Source organism: Rhineura floridana, chromosome 14 (assembly GCF_030035675.1).
Source record: "Rhineura floridana isolate rRhiFlo1 chromosome 14, rRhiFlo1.hap2, whole genome shotgun sequence".
Lineage (NCBI taxonomy): Eukaryota > Metazoa > Chordata > Lepidosauria > Squamata > Rhineuridae > Rhineura > Rhineura floridana.
This window is the reverse complement of record NC_084493.1, coordinates 2,218,438-2,236,764: the sequence shown is the minus strand read 5'-3', so window position 1 is coordinate 2,236,764 and position 18,327 is coordinate 2,218,438. Positions and strand designations below refer to the sequence as shown.

At 43.0% G+C, this 18,327-nt stretch overlaps 2 protein-coding genes across 10 annotated transcripts in view; one reads left to right on the top strand and one right to left on the bottom strand.

Annotated features, from left to right (window-relative positions):
• Positions 1-11,702, top strand: part of PIAS1 (protein inhibitor of activated STAT 1) — a 59,417-nt gene extending 47,715 nt beyond the window's left edge. For 7 of the 8 annotated variants that reach the window (XM_061594890.1, XM_061594889.1, XM_061594896.1 and 4 more), the window contains 5 exons: positions 221-351; positions 2,215-2,389; positions 3,878-4,029; positions 6,094-6,131; positions 6,960-11,702. In XM_061594890.1, the coding sequence (XP_061450874.1) occupies positions 221-351; positions 2,215-2,389; positions 3,878-4,029; positions 6,094-6,131; positions 6,960-7,256 (793 nt within the window). In that variant the 3' untranslated portion in view covers positions 7,257-11,702. The remainder of the gene's footprint in view (positions 1-220; positions 352-2,214; positions 2,390-3,877; positions 4,030-6,093; positions 6,132-6,959) is intronic. The other variant, XM_061594892.1, reaches the window with a different exon arrangement.
• A 606-nt stretch (positions 11,703-12,308) lies between these two features.
• CALML4 (calmodulin like 4) lies at positions 12,309-17,439 on the bottom strand. Of its 2 annotated transcripts, XM_061595144.1 has the most exons (5): positions 17,289-17,439; positions 17,131-17,161; positions 15,352-15,492; positions 14,064-14,252; positions 12,309-12,539 (listed from the first exon to the last, which is right to left on the bottom strand). In XM_061595144.1, exons 1-5 carry the CDS (start codon positions 17,289-17,291, stop codon positions 12,442-12,444), a joined length of 462 nt encoding a protein of 153 aa, XP_061451128.1. In that variant the 5' UTR covers positions 17,292-17,439; the 3' UTR covers positions 12,309-12,441. The 2 variants fall into 2 exon arrangements, with proteins under 2 accessions (XP_061451128.1, XP_061451129.1); XM_061595145.1 differs by lacking the exons at positions 17,131-17,161; positions 17,289-17,439 and adding an exon at positions 16,077-16,159.
• Between the last annotated feature and the right edge of the window lie 888 nt (positions 17,440-18,327).

Genomic DNA, 18,327 nt, shown 5'->3' with positions numbered 1-18,327 from the left:
TGAGTATTTTTTGGAAGCCAGATACAAGCTGGGTATAGTGATACTAGTAATGGGCTGGAGATATTTTTGCCGCCCTTGTCAGTCCTGAAATCCTGAAATCACTGAGGTTGTGCTTGAGTGTCTCTTTGCTACCTATGACAGATTTCAGAAGCTGAATGTTCCTTGTCTGCAAGTTCTTCTCTATGTCTGATTTTCTAAGGAGGTTCTTTTTTTTTAATAGGCTGTTTATGGAAATCTTGAAATACTGTACAGATTGTGACGAAATTCAGTTTAAGGAAGATGGATCCTGGGCTCCTATGAGATCAAAAAAAGAGACACAAGACGTGACTGCATCTTTTAATGGAGTGGAAGGTGAGCTTCAGGTTGACTTGCTGAACTGTTGTTTCTGCCTTGTTTCATTTTTGTTCTGGCTGGTGATTTTGCTGCTTTGTAAGTGTGTAGTTCACAACTGCAAACCTTGTGGTGCTGCGTCATTTTCCTGTATGCTGTTCTGGATTAGGTCTAGTATCTAGATCATATAGCTGTGCTGGCTACGGCAGTTGGAAGTTGTACTCCAGAACATATAGATGACACCCGTTGGCATACGCTGCCTAGAGCCATTTCGACCTACACCAGGAACTGGCTAGGAGGAGTGTGTGCTTGTTGGTTTTACTGGACCTGTCTCCAGCTTTTGATATCAACGGCCATGGTATCCGTCTGGCCTGCCTGGTTGGGCTGCGACTTGAAGACGCTGTTTTATCGTAGCTCTGGTCTGTCTCAGAGGGTGCGTTTCAGAATATGATGTTGGTGCACTCATGTTCGACACTGTGGCAGTTGGCCTGTGATGTCCTTCACGTTCCATCTTGTTGTCTGTACTATTGTAACATCTGCATGAAACAACTGGGGAAGGTTCTCCAGAATTTTATTGATGAGACCCAGCTTTGTTACTACTCCTCTAAATCCAAGGAAACCGTTCAAGTTCTGAAATCAGTGTCTGATGTCTGTAATGGACTGGATGAGGGCAAACAAGTTGAACTTTAATCCAGAGGTGCTCCTTGTCAACAGCAGTTCAGTCATCTTGGAAGGTGTTGTGCTGCCTTTGAAGACGCGCTTTCAGGAGTGTTTTTGCATAGATAAGGCACCATTTGTAGACATTCCTTGAAATTTTAGATCCCTCCATTATATCCTGTTTTGACTACTGTAGCACTCTCATCACAGGGCTGCCTTTGACGGGTGTCTGCAAAAATTCATCTGGTTCGGAATGCTGCAGTCAGACTATTGAGCAGGGCTGGTTGTAGGAAACATGCAGCTTCCCTGGTTACCAGTCTGTTTCCAGGCACAATTCAAAGTACTGGTTGTGACATATGTGGCTTGGTATGAAGTTATCTGAAAGTCTATGTTTTCTCGTATGAGCCTGTCTGGGTTTTCCGATCCCAAGACAACACTCTTCTTTCCTGTGTTCTCTGGCGGTGACAGGAGGATTCTCAGAGTCCTCCCAAAATGTTTATTATAGTTCTTTAGGCATTAACAACTATAATAAACTTATTTGGGGGGCACTTCGAGAATCCTCCTCTCTCTTGCTTTCCTTTGTCCAGTGTCTTCCTTCCCTTGTTTTGCATTCTTTCCCCTGTGGGCATCTGGAGCAGGTTTGGCAGAAATACAAGAGAGGATCCGCCTTGGTGGCTGCTCCTAGGCTCCGGAACGCCTTCCAGAGAAGGCCCAGCATGCTTCATTTCTGACTTTCCACAGGCAGGCAAATATATTTTTATTTAGGCAGTGTGGTGTAGTGGTTAGAGTGCTGGACTACAACGTGGGAGACAAGGGTTCAAATCCCCACCCAGCCATGAAGCTCACTGGTGACCTTGGGCCGGTCACTGCCTCTCGGCCTCAGAGGAAGGCAATGGTAAACCTCTTCTGAATACCACTTACCATGAAAACCTTATTCATAGGGTCACCATAAGTCGGAATTGACTTGAAGGCAGTCCATTTCATTTTTATTTGTTTTTTGCCCTATAAACCTGACTTGTAAATGTGTTGAAATTGGTTTTAACTGACGAGTTTATTGATGTTTTACCTGGCTGGCTTTATTTGTATTTTGTGTTATTGTTGTTTTACTGTATTTTATTATATATATGATATTGTTAGCCACCATTTGGTAGTGTGGTAGGATACAAATTAACAAACAATGCTTTACTTGTGAACTGGAACTTTAGCATTTGACTGGTATCTTTCTAGGCTGTTTAAGTTCGTCTGTGGATCATCAGGTGTCTTCTCATCAGTCAAACAAAAATAAGAAAGTTGAGGTGATTGACTTAACTATTGACAGCTCGTCAGATGAAGAGGAGGAGGAACCATCTGCAAAGAGGAGCTGCCCTTCCCTGTCTCCTGCATCACCCATTAACAATAAGAGGTGAGGATGCAGTTAAGTGTCTCGGAAACAGGCAGGCTACTGTTCAGAGCCGTGGATGTGATTTCGTTGTGGACACGGACCCACTGTTGCATTTTATGCAACTTGTAAGCCACTGAACCATTTCATCTTAAAAATATTGGGTTGTATTCGAGTAGACGTATTGAAATTAGTAGACCTAAGTTAATCATGTCCATTAATTTCAATAGGTCTACTCCAAAGATGACGAACAATGGATACAACCCATGGTATTTTTTGTAGCAAATTAAATAGACAAGCCCTGCTGTTGCTTCCTTTTTCCATAAGAAAGGCAGTTGATATTGTGGCAAGAGATTTTATCCAATACAGTTTTACAATTTCCTTCAAAACTTTCCTTGAGGCAGTATGACTTCTGGGCCCAAAAGTGTTGGGGGCGATTGTGAAAACCAGATGACATCTCTGAAAGTGTCACCAAAGTGATTAGCTCACCAAAATGCAGCAGATTTCAAAAACCAGTCTTTAAGGATGAACAAACTCTGTCCCGTGTCTTTTCTGGCTAGGTTGCATGAGGGAAGGGTGCAATTTATTGCTATGAACAGGAAGCCTGAACTATTCAACCCTTGTCCCCAAATTTATAAGTCCCATTTTCAATTGCTGGAATAAAGAAAGGAGGCTGAGTGAAAACCATGTGAAATTTGAACTCACAGCCTTCAGGAATCTCCTAAAATACCCTCAAATATTTCATTTCTGAACAACGCAGAAGGGCTTGCAATTAGCCACTCACCTGTTCATTTCTGGTGAATAAAAATTGCCTCCAGGTGGCCAGATCTTTCACCATCCCCAGTTATTTATTTTTATTTATCTATTTATTAAATTTATATCCCAGGGCAGGACCCAGCAGGAGCCCAGAACAGAACCACACAGGGCTCATTCATTCTTCCCTCCCTGCAGTTAATGTTTGATACAGGGCAGTGCCACATAAATTATTTGTGAGGATCACTCTCCCTTTTTCCAGCCTCAGATCAGACTTTAAGAGAGATGTGCCCATAGTTGTTGAGCTACCAGCTTTGGAGCTGCAAAGAAGGAATCAACCCCTCTCAGGTTCTGCATTTGGTAGAATTGTGGGGAGCAGGATGGCAGGTAGGAAGTGCAAACCACAGGGGAGGGTGAAAGGACCCTGCAAGAGAATTTTGTCTGTGTGTGTCTGTGTGTGTCTGTGTGTGTCTGTGTGTGTCTGTGTGTGTCTGTGTGTGTCTGTGTGTGTCTGTGTGTGTCTGTGTGTGTCTGTGTGTGTCTGTGTGTGTCTGTGTGTGTGTACACACGCATGAAAAATCTAGCCATGCCAAACACCTGTCAGAAAGTGTGAAGTGAAAGAGCTGTCTTTTTGGAAAGACCAATAAGGCCTAGCTCTGCACTTCTGAGTTCAGTGTGTTTGGGGAACTGCAGGAGCAGTCTGCAGCTTCCATACAGCTATACTGTGGCTTCTAAACTCAGGCTTCTTCTTCTTCTTAGCAGCAGCAGCATATTAAGTCTGCCACACCAAGTTTCTCCTGTCTCAAGAACCCCAAGCCTTCCTGCTGTTGACACAAGCTACATTAACACGCCGCTCATACAAGACTACAGGCACCCATTCCATATGACTCCCATGCCTTATGACCTCCAAGGTAGGTTCCCGATTGGTTGAACATAGAATCATAGAATAGTAGAGTTGGAAGGAGCCTATAAGGCCATCAAGTCCAACCCCCTGCTCAATGCAGAAGGAGCTGCCGCATGACTGGAGTGGTGTTTTTGCCCTGAGTGACAGAGGTTTTTCATGATGATGATGATGCTGATGCTGATGCTGATGCTGATGATGATGATGATGATGATGATGATGATGATGATGATTTATATCCCGCCCTTCCTCCCAGCAGGAGCCCAGGGTGGCAAACAGAAACGCTAAAGACACTTTAAAACATCATAAAAACAGATCCTAAAATACATTAAAACAAAACAATGTTAAAAACATTTTTTAAAAAAGCTTTAAAAATCTTTTTAAAAAGGGTTAAAAACATATTGTTAAAAACACATATTAACAAGCAATTCTAACACAGACTGGGATACGTCTCAACTTAAAAGGCTTGTTGAAAGAGGAAAGTCTTCAAAAGGTGCCGAAAAGATAGCTGAGATGGTGCCTGCCTAATATTCAAGGGGAGGGAATAGTACTGCAGTCCTGTTTTGAACTGGGGATGTTGGGGGCTGAGCCCACAATCTTTTGTGCGCCAACGTGCACTCTACGAAGTCTGGTCCCTTTTCATGGCTATGCAAGGCTTTCACCAAGCACTTATAGCCAAACATGCACATTTTTCTTTTTACTGACTCATTTTGGTGGCTTGTTGTAAGAAACTCAGCACTACCTGAGGAAGGTTAGTATGGGGATGAGGAGAGAAGGGCTTGCTTGACCAGGCATTTCTCCACTCAAAATAGGGGGCATTGGGGTGAAAACAGATAGCTGGTGAATATGCTGTTGCCAGGTGAAAGGTCGCTATGTGGTTGTAACTGGCGATGCTGTTATTGTCTCCTCTCACCATATGGAAAGATCTGTGTTTAACACAGAGGGTGATACCACTGGACTTTCTGCATGATTCTTTCTTAAAAGTATGTGTATACAGCACCTTTTATGAAAATATCTCAAGGGGGGTTTACAGTAAAATGCGTTAAAATGCAATAACAAATTGTAGTAACAGCCAGTACAGGTGGTATAACAAGTGGTGTTAAAAGCTGGCAAAAGTCTCATTTAAAAAGTAAAGTTTTTAGCATGAGCCAAAACTATGTTGCTGTTGGTCCTCACCTTATTTTTGAGGGGAGATTATTCCAAAGATACAGCTCGTATAGCACAGTGGGGAGGAGAGCCTGGATGGGAGTCCAGAGCCTGTGAGTTCAAATCCCCGCTCGTGTCTCCTGGGCATAAAGAGCCAGATAAAGATGACCCCCGCAGGGAGTGGCTCAGGGGTTACGTGCCCTGCCCACCTGTGCAGCCATGGGCAAGCTGCAGAGTCCCAAGGAGCCCGGTTGCCACCCAGCTGGCAGTTGCGGACAAGGAAGGGGCTGGCTTGTGCCACTGTGGCAAGCTGAGCAGGCCCTAGCCAGCTGGGGAGGACTAGCCTCAGAGGGAGGCAATGGGAAACCCCCTCTGAATACCAGTTACCATGAAATCCCTATTCAGAGGGTCGCCATAAGTCGGGAATGACTTGAAGGAAGGCCATTTCCATTTTTTAATTCCAAAGAGTGGGTGCCCCAACAGAAAAGGCCCTCCTCAGGCTGCAACTCCACCAGTAGATCCTCAGTAGAAAATACTAGTGACCGAGCAGCCCTATATGGGAGAAGGCATTTCCTCCAATAACCTGATCCCAAGTGGTTCAGGGCTTTCTAAGTCAATACCAAAACCTTAACTTCAGCCTTTAACCTACCATGCCAAGTTTAACATGTTCGTCTGTTTCAACCCTGAAAGAGAAGGTCCATCAGTCAAAACAATTTGTACTTCAGGATCAAAAAAATTCCCAAGACCATTTTTTTATGTCTTTAGGGCCCCAGTTGATGGGCTGATAATATGCTGAAAAAATTCAAACGTACGTTTTGGTCAAGCCTTGAATATTGTGATTATCAGTGCTGCACTCTGGTTAAAACCGCTTGTTTTGAGGGTTTTCCTTTTGAGAACATGAGCCTCATTTCATTTTTCCGTTCCACAGGATTGGACTTCTTTTCTTTCTTACCAGGAGACAATCAGGTAAGCCTGCCAGTCAGAGGTGAGACATTATGCAGCTGTATGAAGAGTTTCTTCTTAATACAGCATCTCAAACTGAAAATATCAGATGCTCTGAAATCAGCAAACATTATTATAAATTATTCTTTATGTGCTTGAATATCTCGGGCAGAATATGTGCTTCTAGTATTGATTTCCGTCATTGAGGGGAACCAAACTGTGCAAATTTCATTGCAAAATATTGCTTGAAAACGGAACTTCTCACTTGGGGGGGGAAGAGTTAGGGGTCCCCCCCGCCGAGGAAACACTGGGGGACCTGGGTATGCATTTTGCCAGTGAAGTCTAGGAAACAGGGCTTCTCCCCATTATCCCTCCTGTTCTGATTTCAACTGTCCTCTCAGTGGAACCTTGAATCTTAAGCCCTCTTTCTTAGAGTGCAACTGCAGAGAACTGATATTCTCAGAGCACTCAGCTCTGTGTCTGGTTAGTGCACCCCAGAAATGCATCACTTTATGCTTGTGATCTGCATGCTGGAGTTCTGCCGAACTCTATGTAAAGGAAAGAGCGTTGCCCATAAGCACTCTTAGTTCCCTCTTCATTGGCCTGTGACAGCTGTGGGACCCACCAGTTGTGTTTAATCTATACTGTGCTGCTTTTGCTTAGAATTGTTTTACTTGTCTTTATAACTGTACAAGCATATCGCTGCAACTGGCCCTTGGACCTTACAGTAAATGGCGGGAAATAAACAAAGGCAGTAGAGTAGTAGCAAAAATATGCATTAGTGCCACTTGCTAAAATGTGCTCTCCAGTCCGTCACAGCTGTCCTCTTTCCCTCCCCCCCCCCCCCCCCAGCATTATAGCACTTCCCTTCTGGCTGCTGCCGCTGCAGCTGTGTCTGCTTCAGATGATCAAGAACTCTTGCACTCCCGGTTTTTCCCCTACGCTTCGTCTCAGATGTTCCTGGATCAGTTAAACGCAGGAGGGAGCACCACCCTTCCGGTCACAAACGGCAGCAGCAGTGGCAGCAACAGCAGCCTTGTGTCCTCCAACAGCCTGCGAGAGACCCACGGCCACCCCATAGCCAACAGAAGCAGCACAGACCCAGCTTCACTGTTTGGCGTAATCCCGGATATTATTTCCTTGGACTGAGTTTGGTTGAGTTGTCGCTGGACTGGCTAGAGGAGAGATCTGGGGTTTTGTGTTATCTTATTTTGTTTAGGAATGCAGACGAGCTTTTCCTTTTTGTAGGGAAAATATTAAGACATGTACAGAGAACAAAACTATATTTTCAGTTGTACTTTTGTATATAAACAAAAGATGGTTTGACTGGTAAAACAAAAAAAATTACAGAAACTCCCAACCTAGTTTTTGGATACGGAAGATTTCACACTTCCCTTTCTGTCGTGAGTGGGTTTTTTTTTAAGCTTTGACTTCTAACTTTGTTTCTTCACAGTGATACTAATGGAAAAGAAATGGAGTATTTGAAGTCTTGAAAAGTTACGGGGGACTTCTAGTTCTGGAGAAAACAGATAGCATCCAGAGTAATTGGAGGGGAACAGTTTTCCCCTCTTAGGGCACAATCTGCTGGGAATGTTTTCCTGCACAAGCTCCACTGAAATGATTGAGTCTTGTGCCAGTGAATTGGGCCCTTCCTCTTTTTCTGTGATTTACATCGGTTCCATAGCATTCTCTGCCTGCCAGCTGGGTGTGTGGCTTTTCTGGAATGTTCTTTCACCTGTTCTTTCCGGTTCTGAAAGTCTGTTCAGAACCTTCCATGGTCCTTCATTAGACCTCATACTGTTTTGTTTGTGTGTTTATCATTTTTGTTCATGAGGGAAAAAATCCACAGGCCTCCTGCATGTTAAAGCCGTTCCATTGGGAGGTCTCTCTGATCCTGAGCGTGAGGCAGAAAGGGTTCTTAGCATCCAGCTGCCATAAAGGCATCCTATGTGTTGTATGCGCTGTGTTAAAGATTTGCTTTCTTGAGGTGGTTCAACTGTGGCCTAATGCTCAAACTTCATTCCCCGGGACGTAAAAAAATTGATTTGTGATTCTCCAACATCATACTGCGCTATGACAATAAGCCTATCAGAAGGAAATGATGTAATTTGAAATCAGTATATTTTGCAGCTGACAACGACAAATAGCATACCAGGTTCCTTTCTGCAAGTATATATAAACTAAAAGGTCCAGTCCTGTGCAGTTTTGCTTGGGAATAAATATGCATAGGATTGGGCTACACTAGTGGCTCAGCTGTACACAAGCCTCATTTTAGTTGTTTTGTTATGGCTGAATGTAAAAATGTTCTAGGGTGAGCAATTCTCCCTGCCATGCATTGGCTTCTGAATCATTATTGAATGGTTTTGCCTCCCTCCAACTGAACATGTGAAACTGATTCCCCTTTAGCATTTGTCTCTGTCCTCCTTCCCCTCCTTGAAACATGCATGACTAGTTAGGAAAGAGTATTTTGAAACTGGTGGATTATTCAAACGGTTCCTTTCTTACTAAATAACAGAACATGTAAATAGAGAGAAAAGGAATCTGTTCATAGTAAATGGGGGGGGGGAGGCAGCAATTTTGATGTATCCCAAAGCCCTCATTGGAGTGCAGATGTGTTTTCTGCTGTGAAAATACTTTATAGCTAGCTTTTAAAATCTAGATTTACAACATATCAGGAATTAATAGGAAGGAAGGAGGGAGACACAACCAAACAAGATTTTTGTGTGTGGCTGTGCTTTATTAAAGACCCTGTTAGCTATTTGTTTTCACAACTGTTTTTCAGCAAAACCTTCCATTGAAAGCAAACCACCACTTTTTGATCAGAAATTATCTTTTTTTTCCCCAACCAGTTGAGAGACTGCATAAATGTTCTAGTGGGTTTTCCATATATGTGTCCCCTTTGCCATCTTCAAAGCTGACTTGAATTTTTAAAATGTCTGTTCATATGTATATGTGTGTGTATATATGTATTTATAGATCTCTCTCTGTGTGTGTCAGTGTGTCTGTTCCATGCATGTGTATTCCATTAATGTCCGGCTAATACGTTTCCTTTGGCTAGTTTATAATTTATTTAATGTCAGTAAAATTGAAATAAAACAGGAATCCTATGTAAGTTCAATCTAGCTTGGAGGCACCAAAACTGTTTTTTGAAATTAAAAAAAAAAGCAGAATGAAGCTTGTTTAATAATAATACAACTTAATATGAATTATGCCCCGATATGTTCCAGTTGGAAGGGATCATTCCAAACACTGAAAAGCAATGTGAGAGATTTTCTGACTTTGGCAAGTCTGGTCACAATCTGTGTGCTGGTGTTGAAATTGACAGTGTTCGGATGAAACCCTGTGGTGCTGGTATCTGCTGGCACTGCCGTACCTTAAGGTGAATGTTTTTTATTAGGCACTTAATACTCTAGTGTGGGTACCACCTTAGCTTGCAAAATACACTGTAAGTGTGTCCTGTAGCTTGTTCTGCATGCAGAAGGCTCCAGGTTCAATCCCCCGTATCTCTAGGTAGAGTTGGGAAACCACTTCCAGTCAGTCTGGACAATACTGAGCTAGATGGACCAGTGGTCTGACTTGGTGTGAAGCATCTTCCTTTATTGATACCTGGCAGAATATGGTACAATGAGTGCATGAAGATGATGGACTGCAGCTGAATGTATTTATGACCCATTTATTGTGATGCAGTATAAGCATGTGTAACCGCACACTAGCAACGATGTGAGGCTTCCCCCCACTGCACTTACTGTAGTTCAGATAGTTTTTTTATCCGCAACTTTATCAAGATTCTTCTACACCTTACAAAACAACAGGCAAGTCAGAATTATAGGAGACTTCCCAACCATTCATCAGGCTACTCGGAATGTTTACTCTGCTTTTGAGTGCTGTTTGGCAGATAATATGGTGCCTTTAAATGCTGGAAATAACCGTCTGCTTTGTAGTAAAAGGGAGCTGCCTGAGAGTGCAGTGATGTTCAATGTGACTTGCCTGTGAGGTGTTTTGGGGCAGGGGAGGATTGCGTCTATCCTCTTTCTTAGTCTGCGAGTGCTTGATACAGATCTAGAACTATACGGGGCTCAAAATCTGCTAGGATTGGTTCAATTTGGGGGGAAAGTCCAATTAATTTTGAAATTAAAAGGTACCACCTGCCATACTGAGCCTGCAAGTTCTCATGCTGGTTTTCTAATAAGTCCCACTTCTCATCACGGGGGAGAGGGAGGGGAGGGTGTAGCATTTGTAAGCAGTATTGAGAATTTGAGAATAAGAAATTTCAAAGCATTATGAATGACGTAGGCCATATTGGGGGGGGGATTCAGTCGGTCAATGTTTAGTGTTCAGAGTGCTTGAAAACTGAAGGTAGCTAACTCTTGTTCATTTATTTTTTCCTCCTCCTTCTCTTGTTCTTCATATGAAACAAGAACAAGGAATCTTAATTCAAAGTGAACAGAGTTTCCTAGCCTGCCTTGACTTGTGTCTTACAGGGAAATTGATGTTTTTTAAACTCCAGAAACAACTTTTGAAAAGGTATTTCCTAGCCAGAGTGTGTTTTGGTCTTTGGTTGTTTTAATGTTGGATAAATATTTTTAAAATAGTTACTTGGAAAAAGGTTCCATTTTGACTTTACCCGCAGTCTGTCAGTTTCTTTAAAATACTATTTTTTTTAATTGCAGAGATACATATTTTGGCTAACTTGACATCCTGTTAAATTTGAATAGGTAAAGCATTCTTTTACGCATTTCATAACTTGTTAGCTTTTTTTTTTTTTGTCCTTTTTTTCCCAACAGACAGGTAGAGAGATGTATGTGTGCTGCTTGGATGTATGCCTTAATTTGTATAATTATTTTTGTGTGTGTACCCAAGTACGCACAGATGCAAGTTACTTGTATAATAGGAGGGTTAAGGGTGATTTTGAATCTCTTCTGTGGGCATTACTGGATGCAGAGGGCTTTTTTACCTAAAAGCAAAACCAAATTAAACCTTTCTAAGATTTAACTGATAGCTTGTTGCTAAAGTCTTGCAGTACTTTCATAACTGCATTCCTGGATTTTCTTTTCCTTGTCAAAGGAGATATCGTAACCCTCTGGAAGAGGGTACTGTTAGTAATCTTCCACTGAACTAGCGTGTAGCCCTTATTTCTTAATGTGGTTAACCTTTTTCACTGCATTAAGCATTTCTGGGGTTTTTTTTTTTTCCATAATACATTTTGGAAGAATTGTGTGTTTTTACTGTGAGAGAACTGCCAGAGGCCCCCGATGTGTGCTGCTGTTTGTTGCTTTAATTAACAAAAGGGAAAACAATATGTAAATAAGCAAAAACTAAAAAAGTTACTAATTCCATAAACTCAGATCTGTGATTCATTGCCTTAACTTTCTCTTAGTTTTCCATACAGCATGCCAAACAAGTTTTAAAAGTGGCTTTTAAAAAAATGTATAGTAGACCAATGTCAGTTTGTATAAAAGTATCAAGTGAAAATATTTATTACATGCATTGGAAAAAAAATGGTTTACCCTACTGAATGTTACCTGTTTATGTAAAACATCTTTAGATGTAATAAAAAGCATTATTACGTTGTCTCTTCTGGAATAAACGTTGCTGAATATGCACAATATAAATCTACATTTGCAGGCAAGCTGTTATGGAAGTATGCATATGTACTGAGAAGCCCTACGGGTAATCAATCCAGATTTGAAGCAGTGAATGCTGCTACGCCTCTTCGTTTCTGCCCATGGGTGCTGGAGGTGCTCTTAAATCAGGCCCCCTCAGCTTGGGGGCTGTGATTTGGCTTGGTTGACCATTAACCATATATACATTGTGGCACCCACTGGTTGTGTATGTGGTACTTGCTAAACACCTGTTGTACTGGTTGGTTTTTAAAGTCTATTGTTTTGAAACCATGGTTTTGAATGGCCACGTCAACATAGTGACAACGCACTGCATATCTCATACCATTATCAGTAAATGCAACTCTTCACAATAATACGTAAACTGCAAGTTTCTCCTGTGTTGCTACCTTCATATTTTTGGACAGTGACATAACACTGAAAAAAAAAATACAAATGTTTAGGTATCCTGTCTTCGAAATGTTGAAATCAAAGTGAAATGGGTAATCCCAATGGCACAGTTGCATTGAGCCAACACTTTGGCCTGAAAAATAGCTTCAGATGCTTAACAGGTTTCACTTTAATCCTTGAAAAATCTCGACTTTATGTTTTTAAGTAGCTAAGGGTCCCAGAAGGCAAAGTATTTATTTAAGACAAGAAAGCAGGCGAGAACCCAATTTTTCCATGAAGCCAAACCACATGGGTGATTGCTGCCCCAGATCTCTCTTCACAATTCAGTAGTCAGGAAGAGGTTGTGTGATGGATTGGACCAAGTCTTCATACTTGACTATTCCATTGTGTCCCACTTTGGCTTCTTTCAAGAGATTGTCCACTGTAAACAATTACACAATATTTGTACCTGCTCAGTTCAGTTTTAGATGATATCTAGGCTCGCTCTTTTGGATTTTTAATCTGTACCTCACAGCGTTAGCGTATAAACCAATAGTGTTACTCCAGGTCAAAGGTGTGTTCCTCATTAATGCAGGCACAGGGAACATTTGGCCCTTGATATGTTGCTGAACTTCAACTCCCATCAGCCCCAGCAAGCATGAGCAATGGTTAGCGATCATGGGAGTTATAGTTCAACATCTGGAGGGTGAAAGGTTCCTCACACCTGCTTTAATGGGATAGGTAGATCATGTAGTCCAAAGGCACATGTTGCAACAACATTGCTCAAAACTAAACGGCGCATGGGAACTCTTTTTCTTAGGAAGTGCTGTAGCAGAGAGAGCATCTGCCTTGCATGTTGAAGGTCCCAAATTGAATCCCCAGCAGCTCCCAGAAAGGCTTCTGTTTCAAACCCTGAAAAATTGCTGACTGAGCTAGATGGACCAGTAGCCTGATTCAGTATGAGGCCTATGTTTCGAAACATAACTCTGCTGATTGTTGACAGGAGGGAGGAAGCCTGTTTGTTCCTAGCCACAGTTTCCCCCCCCCCATCTCAGCACTACTCTCTTCCACCTCCCTCTTCTGTCTCTGGCATAGCAGAACATTTTCCTAATGTGTCAGCTCACTCCTCTCTCACTCAGGAACAGCACAGGAGCTGGTCCCTCTACCAAACTTCGGTCACTTCCCTTAAAGTACCATGTTGAAAATGGGAAAGCAAAGGGGTCCAGAGCAGCCTAAATATGAGTTAGTTTAGCAACTAACTCAGTTAGCAACTAAGCCAGTGTGGTGTAGGGGTTAAGGTGTCGGACTACGACCTGGGAGACCAAGGTTCGAATCCCCACACAGCCATGAAGCTCACTGGGTGACCTTGGGCCGGTCACTGCCTCTCAGCCTCAGAGGAAGGCAATGGTAACCCCCCTCTGAATACCGCTTACCATGAAAACCCTATTCATAGGGTCGCCCGTAAGTCAGAATCAACTTGAAGGCAGTCCTTTTTTTCCTTTTTTTAGCAATTGAACAAGCTATTGTGGGGGCTGGAGAATCTTTCCGGAGATTTTTGAGAAAAGGCTATATAGGTAGACAAGGGATGCCTGTAACTGCATTCAAGTCATGCACCACTTACATGGAATGCCATGCTGCTAATTAGCTGTTGTTTTGGATTACAGCTATCACTCCCGGCCAGCATGGCAATGCAGGCTGGGGCTAAAGTCCAAAATGCTGGCGAGCACCAGCTTGCGGCAGACAGCCCTAAAAGACAGTGGTTGATAATAGTTTGGATGGAAAATGGGTTGAGAGTTTCTGCTTCCCACAGTTGGCACACACATTTCCTCCTCTATTGCCTTTGTTCAATATTGTTTCTTTAAATGACACAAAAACTTGTTTCCCAGAGGGCTGCTAAACGAGGGTTGGAGGCATGCCTGGAATGTATGTCAACGGAGAGAAAAGCTCTCTAGTGTGAACCTCTCACCTTCTTCCCTAGACAGCTTTTCTCCTAGGTTCATCAGCTTGGCCCTCAGTTCTTCCACCGAAATGAATCCCGTCTTCTGCCTGTCTGCCATTAACATGGCCAAGAGGATTTCATTCTTGGGGTCTTCTTGCTGCATTTGCCTGTAGATTATGGTCAGGAAAGTTGAAAAATCCAGTTCTGCAGTGCTGTCTGGAAAACGGAAGACAGGATGGGTTAGGGTGGTCTGCTGATGTGGGCGGCTTCCTGTGCCAGCAGGGGCCCCATGGAGGGATGTAAAAAGTGGGCTCCACATGGGTCATGACTGGGACCTGAGAGTTTTAACTTGTTTGTACTTCACCTGGAATACGGGGTGGCTGGTGAGGTGGCTACGTTTGCTGACAAAGGGTAGTTTAGAGTAGAAAGAATAAAAAGGGATTGCAAAAAACTCCAGAATGATCTCTCTAAACTGTCTGGTGGAATTGGCGTTAAAATGCCAAATGCAATTCAAAGTGAGCAAGTGTAAAGTGATGCATATTGGGGCAAATATATATATTCACACATATATACTAGTTGGGTGTGAACAGGAAGTGATGTCGTGAGGAAAGAGATCTTTTAAGTCATGAGGGGGGAGTAGCTCAATGAACATTTTAACCCAGGGTCCAACAACTGTGAAAAAGGCCAATTCTATGTTGGGGGCTGTTAGGAAAGGGATTGAAAATAATACTACCAGTATCATCATGTTTCTATACAAATCCATAGCATGACTATACTTGGAACCCTGTGTCCAGTTCTGGTCACCATGCTCCAAAAAGATGATGTAGAGCTGAATAAAGTTCTGAAAAGGGCAACCTAAATTTTCAAGGAGCATGTGAGAAAAGGTTACAACTATGAGGGGCTTTTTAGGAAACGGTTCTGCCTTTCTTCCAATGAACTGAAGGCCATGTGCATGTCTCCCTTCTTCTGTTGAGGTAGGCTATCATCTGAGAGGATGTGACCTTAGGCCACTCAGTAAGATTTGTTGTGGCCTCGAATCCACATCTCCCTAGACCTAGACCAGCTGTTTTTGGATTCCAGTTCCCATCAGTCCCAGCCAGGAGTGCCAAAGGTCAGGAATTACGGGAGCTGTAGTCCAACTGGAGGAAACCACACTAGCAAACCCTGCTCTAACAATTACACCATGCTGGCTCTTTAAACCTTTGAAGCAAACACATGACCATGAATAGTAGGGTGGGATCAGAGTCATCTGTACAGGCTGCCTTTTGTTAAAGAATAATTATTAAAGCATAGATGACATCTTCCCTTTACTTACCAATTTTCTGCAGCTGAAGGTGCCTCACCACCTCTCCTGGTGTGGGGCTGGTCCCCAGACAGCGCATAACAGTGATGAGGTCACTGGCCTTGATCTTGCCTTTTTGTTTCTTATCATAGAGGGAAAAACATTCTTTGAACTCTAGACGGGGAAGGGAAGAAACTCAATTTCACAGATGCATCTAAAGAGAAGTGTACCAAACCCTTCCAGTCCTATTGGAATTTAGAGCCCAATGTGGAGTGGTTTTACAGATGTTTTACAGATATTTTGCCCCTTCAATCCTCAAGCTTCGGACTGATAACGGAAGTTTGGGACATTTGGTACTGGTTTTTAAAACAATAAAATTGATTTTTTTAAATTTATTTTTTATTTGATTTCTATACCGCCCACACCCAAAAGGCTCTCAGGGCGGTGCACAACAGGGAATAAAATACAATAGAATCACAAGAAACAGTAGAAACATACATATTAAACAATTAAACAACCTGGTATACAATAAGAGCTAAAAATAGATTAAAATAATAGATTAAAATGCCTGGGAGAATAAAAAGGTTTTAACCTGGCACCGAAAGGATAGAAGTGTAGGTGCCAGGTGCACCTCATCGGGAAGACTGTTCCATAATTTGGGGGCAGCCACTGAAAAGGCCCTAGATCTTGTAACGACCCTCCGAGCTTCTCTGTGGGTCGGAACTCGGAGGAGGGCCTTTGATTAAGGAACTAATTACCTGGATGAGTAGTGAGCTGTCTCTCTCTGGAGGTCTTCGGCAAAGGGCGGACAGCTCTCCATAGGGGATGCTCTCATTCGGGATTTCTTGCAGATTGCCTGCTTTGAGCAGCAGGTTGGACAAGGCCTTCTCCAACTCTGATGATTCTATGAAGGCCCCCCTCTTAAAATTCCCCATCAAAACGCCATCTAGCCTTTCACCTGACACACAAGACAGGCCGATCCTGATCTCCTAATTTGGTTGCTTAAAGAGAAGTTGCTAAATAGTCACCTTCAGAGCCACAAGGCCATGAACTAGCCCTAGCCTAGTGCCCTTCAGAGTATGTTGGACTCCAACTCCTCTAATTCCTAGCCAGTGTGGCTTGGGATGATGAGAGTTGTGGTCTAAAACATCTGGAGGTCTTCAGGCTGGGGAAGGCTGCCATAAAACAGGCGTTCTCAATAGTGCATCCCTACCCTTGTAGCCTAGAGTCTAGTTGCCTACTAGGAACAATGTGAGGCTCTTTCTATCATTCCATTATACTTTTTTTTCAGATTGCTATAACTGCTGTATAAGCAACACTTGAAAAGCAGTTTGACAAAATGGCAAAAATCATAATGCTAACAGAATTCAAGACAGCAATTGACCAGTGAAAAAACAGAGCAGCCACTGGCTTTTTATATCAACATGGACATTGTGGCTAAGGACAGGCAGCAGTCCCTGGAGGCTGAAGTGTCTCTATTTATTATTATTATTAGTAGTAGTAGTAGTAGCAGTCTAAAAATAGCGATTAACATTACACAGTGAAGTGGTGTCGTTCGTGGTATCATGAGAAGGCATAAAGCCCAGTGAAGCAGGGTGTGTATGAAGAGAGAAGGGGGAGTTGCTGCCCAAGTTTCTTAAGACTGAAGCAGGAATGGACTCCCATCAGTGACTGGATGGGAGACTTCCAAAAAAGAACCCTTCCAAAGCTGCTTTCTCCCAAGGAAGAGCAAGACGCACACAAGAAGAAGGCAAGGAAACACAATTAGTTGCAGCTTGCAAATAGTGTTTTGTTAATTTAAAAGGTACATACCATTGATTTGATCCTGGGACAAAAATTTTGCCTGCAACACAAAAAATAAATGAGAGGAAACATTTAATGAGTTAAACCATAAACTGCAGAGTGAGAAACATCACCCCCATTCCTCTCCAACACACATGGACAAGCTAGATTCCCCCCCCTTCGTTCACCATTGCTTGGCTTTAGTGCTCTCCTCGCCGTGGTGTGCAAGCCCTTTAGCCAGCTAGCCTGCCACTCTCGTCGTCTTCCGCGTCTGACTTTGTTTGAACGAAGTCTAAAGTCCATCCGTGCCAAAGAGTAGCAAGAAGCGTAATAAATACTCTTTGCTGTCATGGATACTGGACCGGATCCGCACTGCATCTTGGATTTCAGCAGCAGCAGCAGCTACTAAACAGAGCAAGAGGCCCATGGAAATTTTGTTTCTGTAGATGCTGTCTGTCATCTCTCCTCTTCATTTTTTTTTAAGGAAACCAATAAGTGTGACAGTTTAGAAAGAAAATGTCACCCCACTTAAAGCAGCCATTATTGTCCTGGAATCCCCCAAATACTAGAGCAGTTCTTGGAGCCTCGAATGCCTGGTAATCCCAAATAGAGTTCAAGACACTTCATGCTGGGTTTACATACCAACAAGTGGCACCCATTCGCTAATGCTGAATGCAATTGTTTCAAAAGGACACACAGAGGTCAATCAACTACTAGGAGATAGCATCCGGGCATCTCCCCGCAGAGGGAGGCTGACTGAGAGAAATGCCCAAATGCAAAGGGTTCACTATTTTTTAAATTTGGTCCGGAAAATGCTGCTAGGATTCAGGAAGTTCTTCTCCAGAGGAGGCCTTAGCATGAGGTCAGGATAAACATTTTGAGGCCAGTGAATGGTGTCAGAGCAGGAGACAAGGAGTTCTGGCCTGTGTGGCCTGAAGTTTTTAAAGCATATTCAACGAAAGGAGGAAGTCGAATCTCCGGTAAAAGGGGTCGAGGTCCACTCAGCCTTCCATCCATCCGTGGTTGGTAAAATGAGTACCCGGCATATGCTGGGGGGTAAAGAAAGGCCGGGGATGGAACTGGCAATCCCACCCCATACAAATGGTCTGCCTAGTAAACGTCACAAGATGTCACCCTAAGAGTCGGAAACAACTCGCACTACAAGTGCAGGGACACCTTTACCTTTCCCCCCCTGTATTAATTAGTGAGGGGAGGGCTACCATTTGG

Coding starts and splice junctions, on each gene's coding strand:
- CALML4 (XM_061595144.1), bottom strand. Junction 15,493..17,130: donor GTCCCAGGATCAAATCAATG/GTATGTACCTTT, acceptor TTCCCCGTCTAG/AGTTCAAAGAATGTTTTTCC. Junction 12,540..14,063: donor AAAGCTGTCTAGGGAAGAAG/GTGAGAGGTTCA, acceptor AATTGTTTACAG/TGGACAATCTCTTGAAAGAA.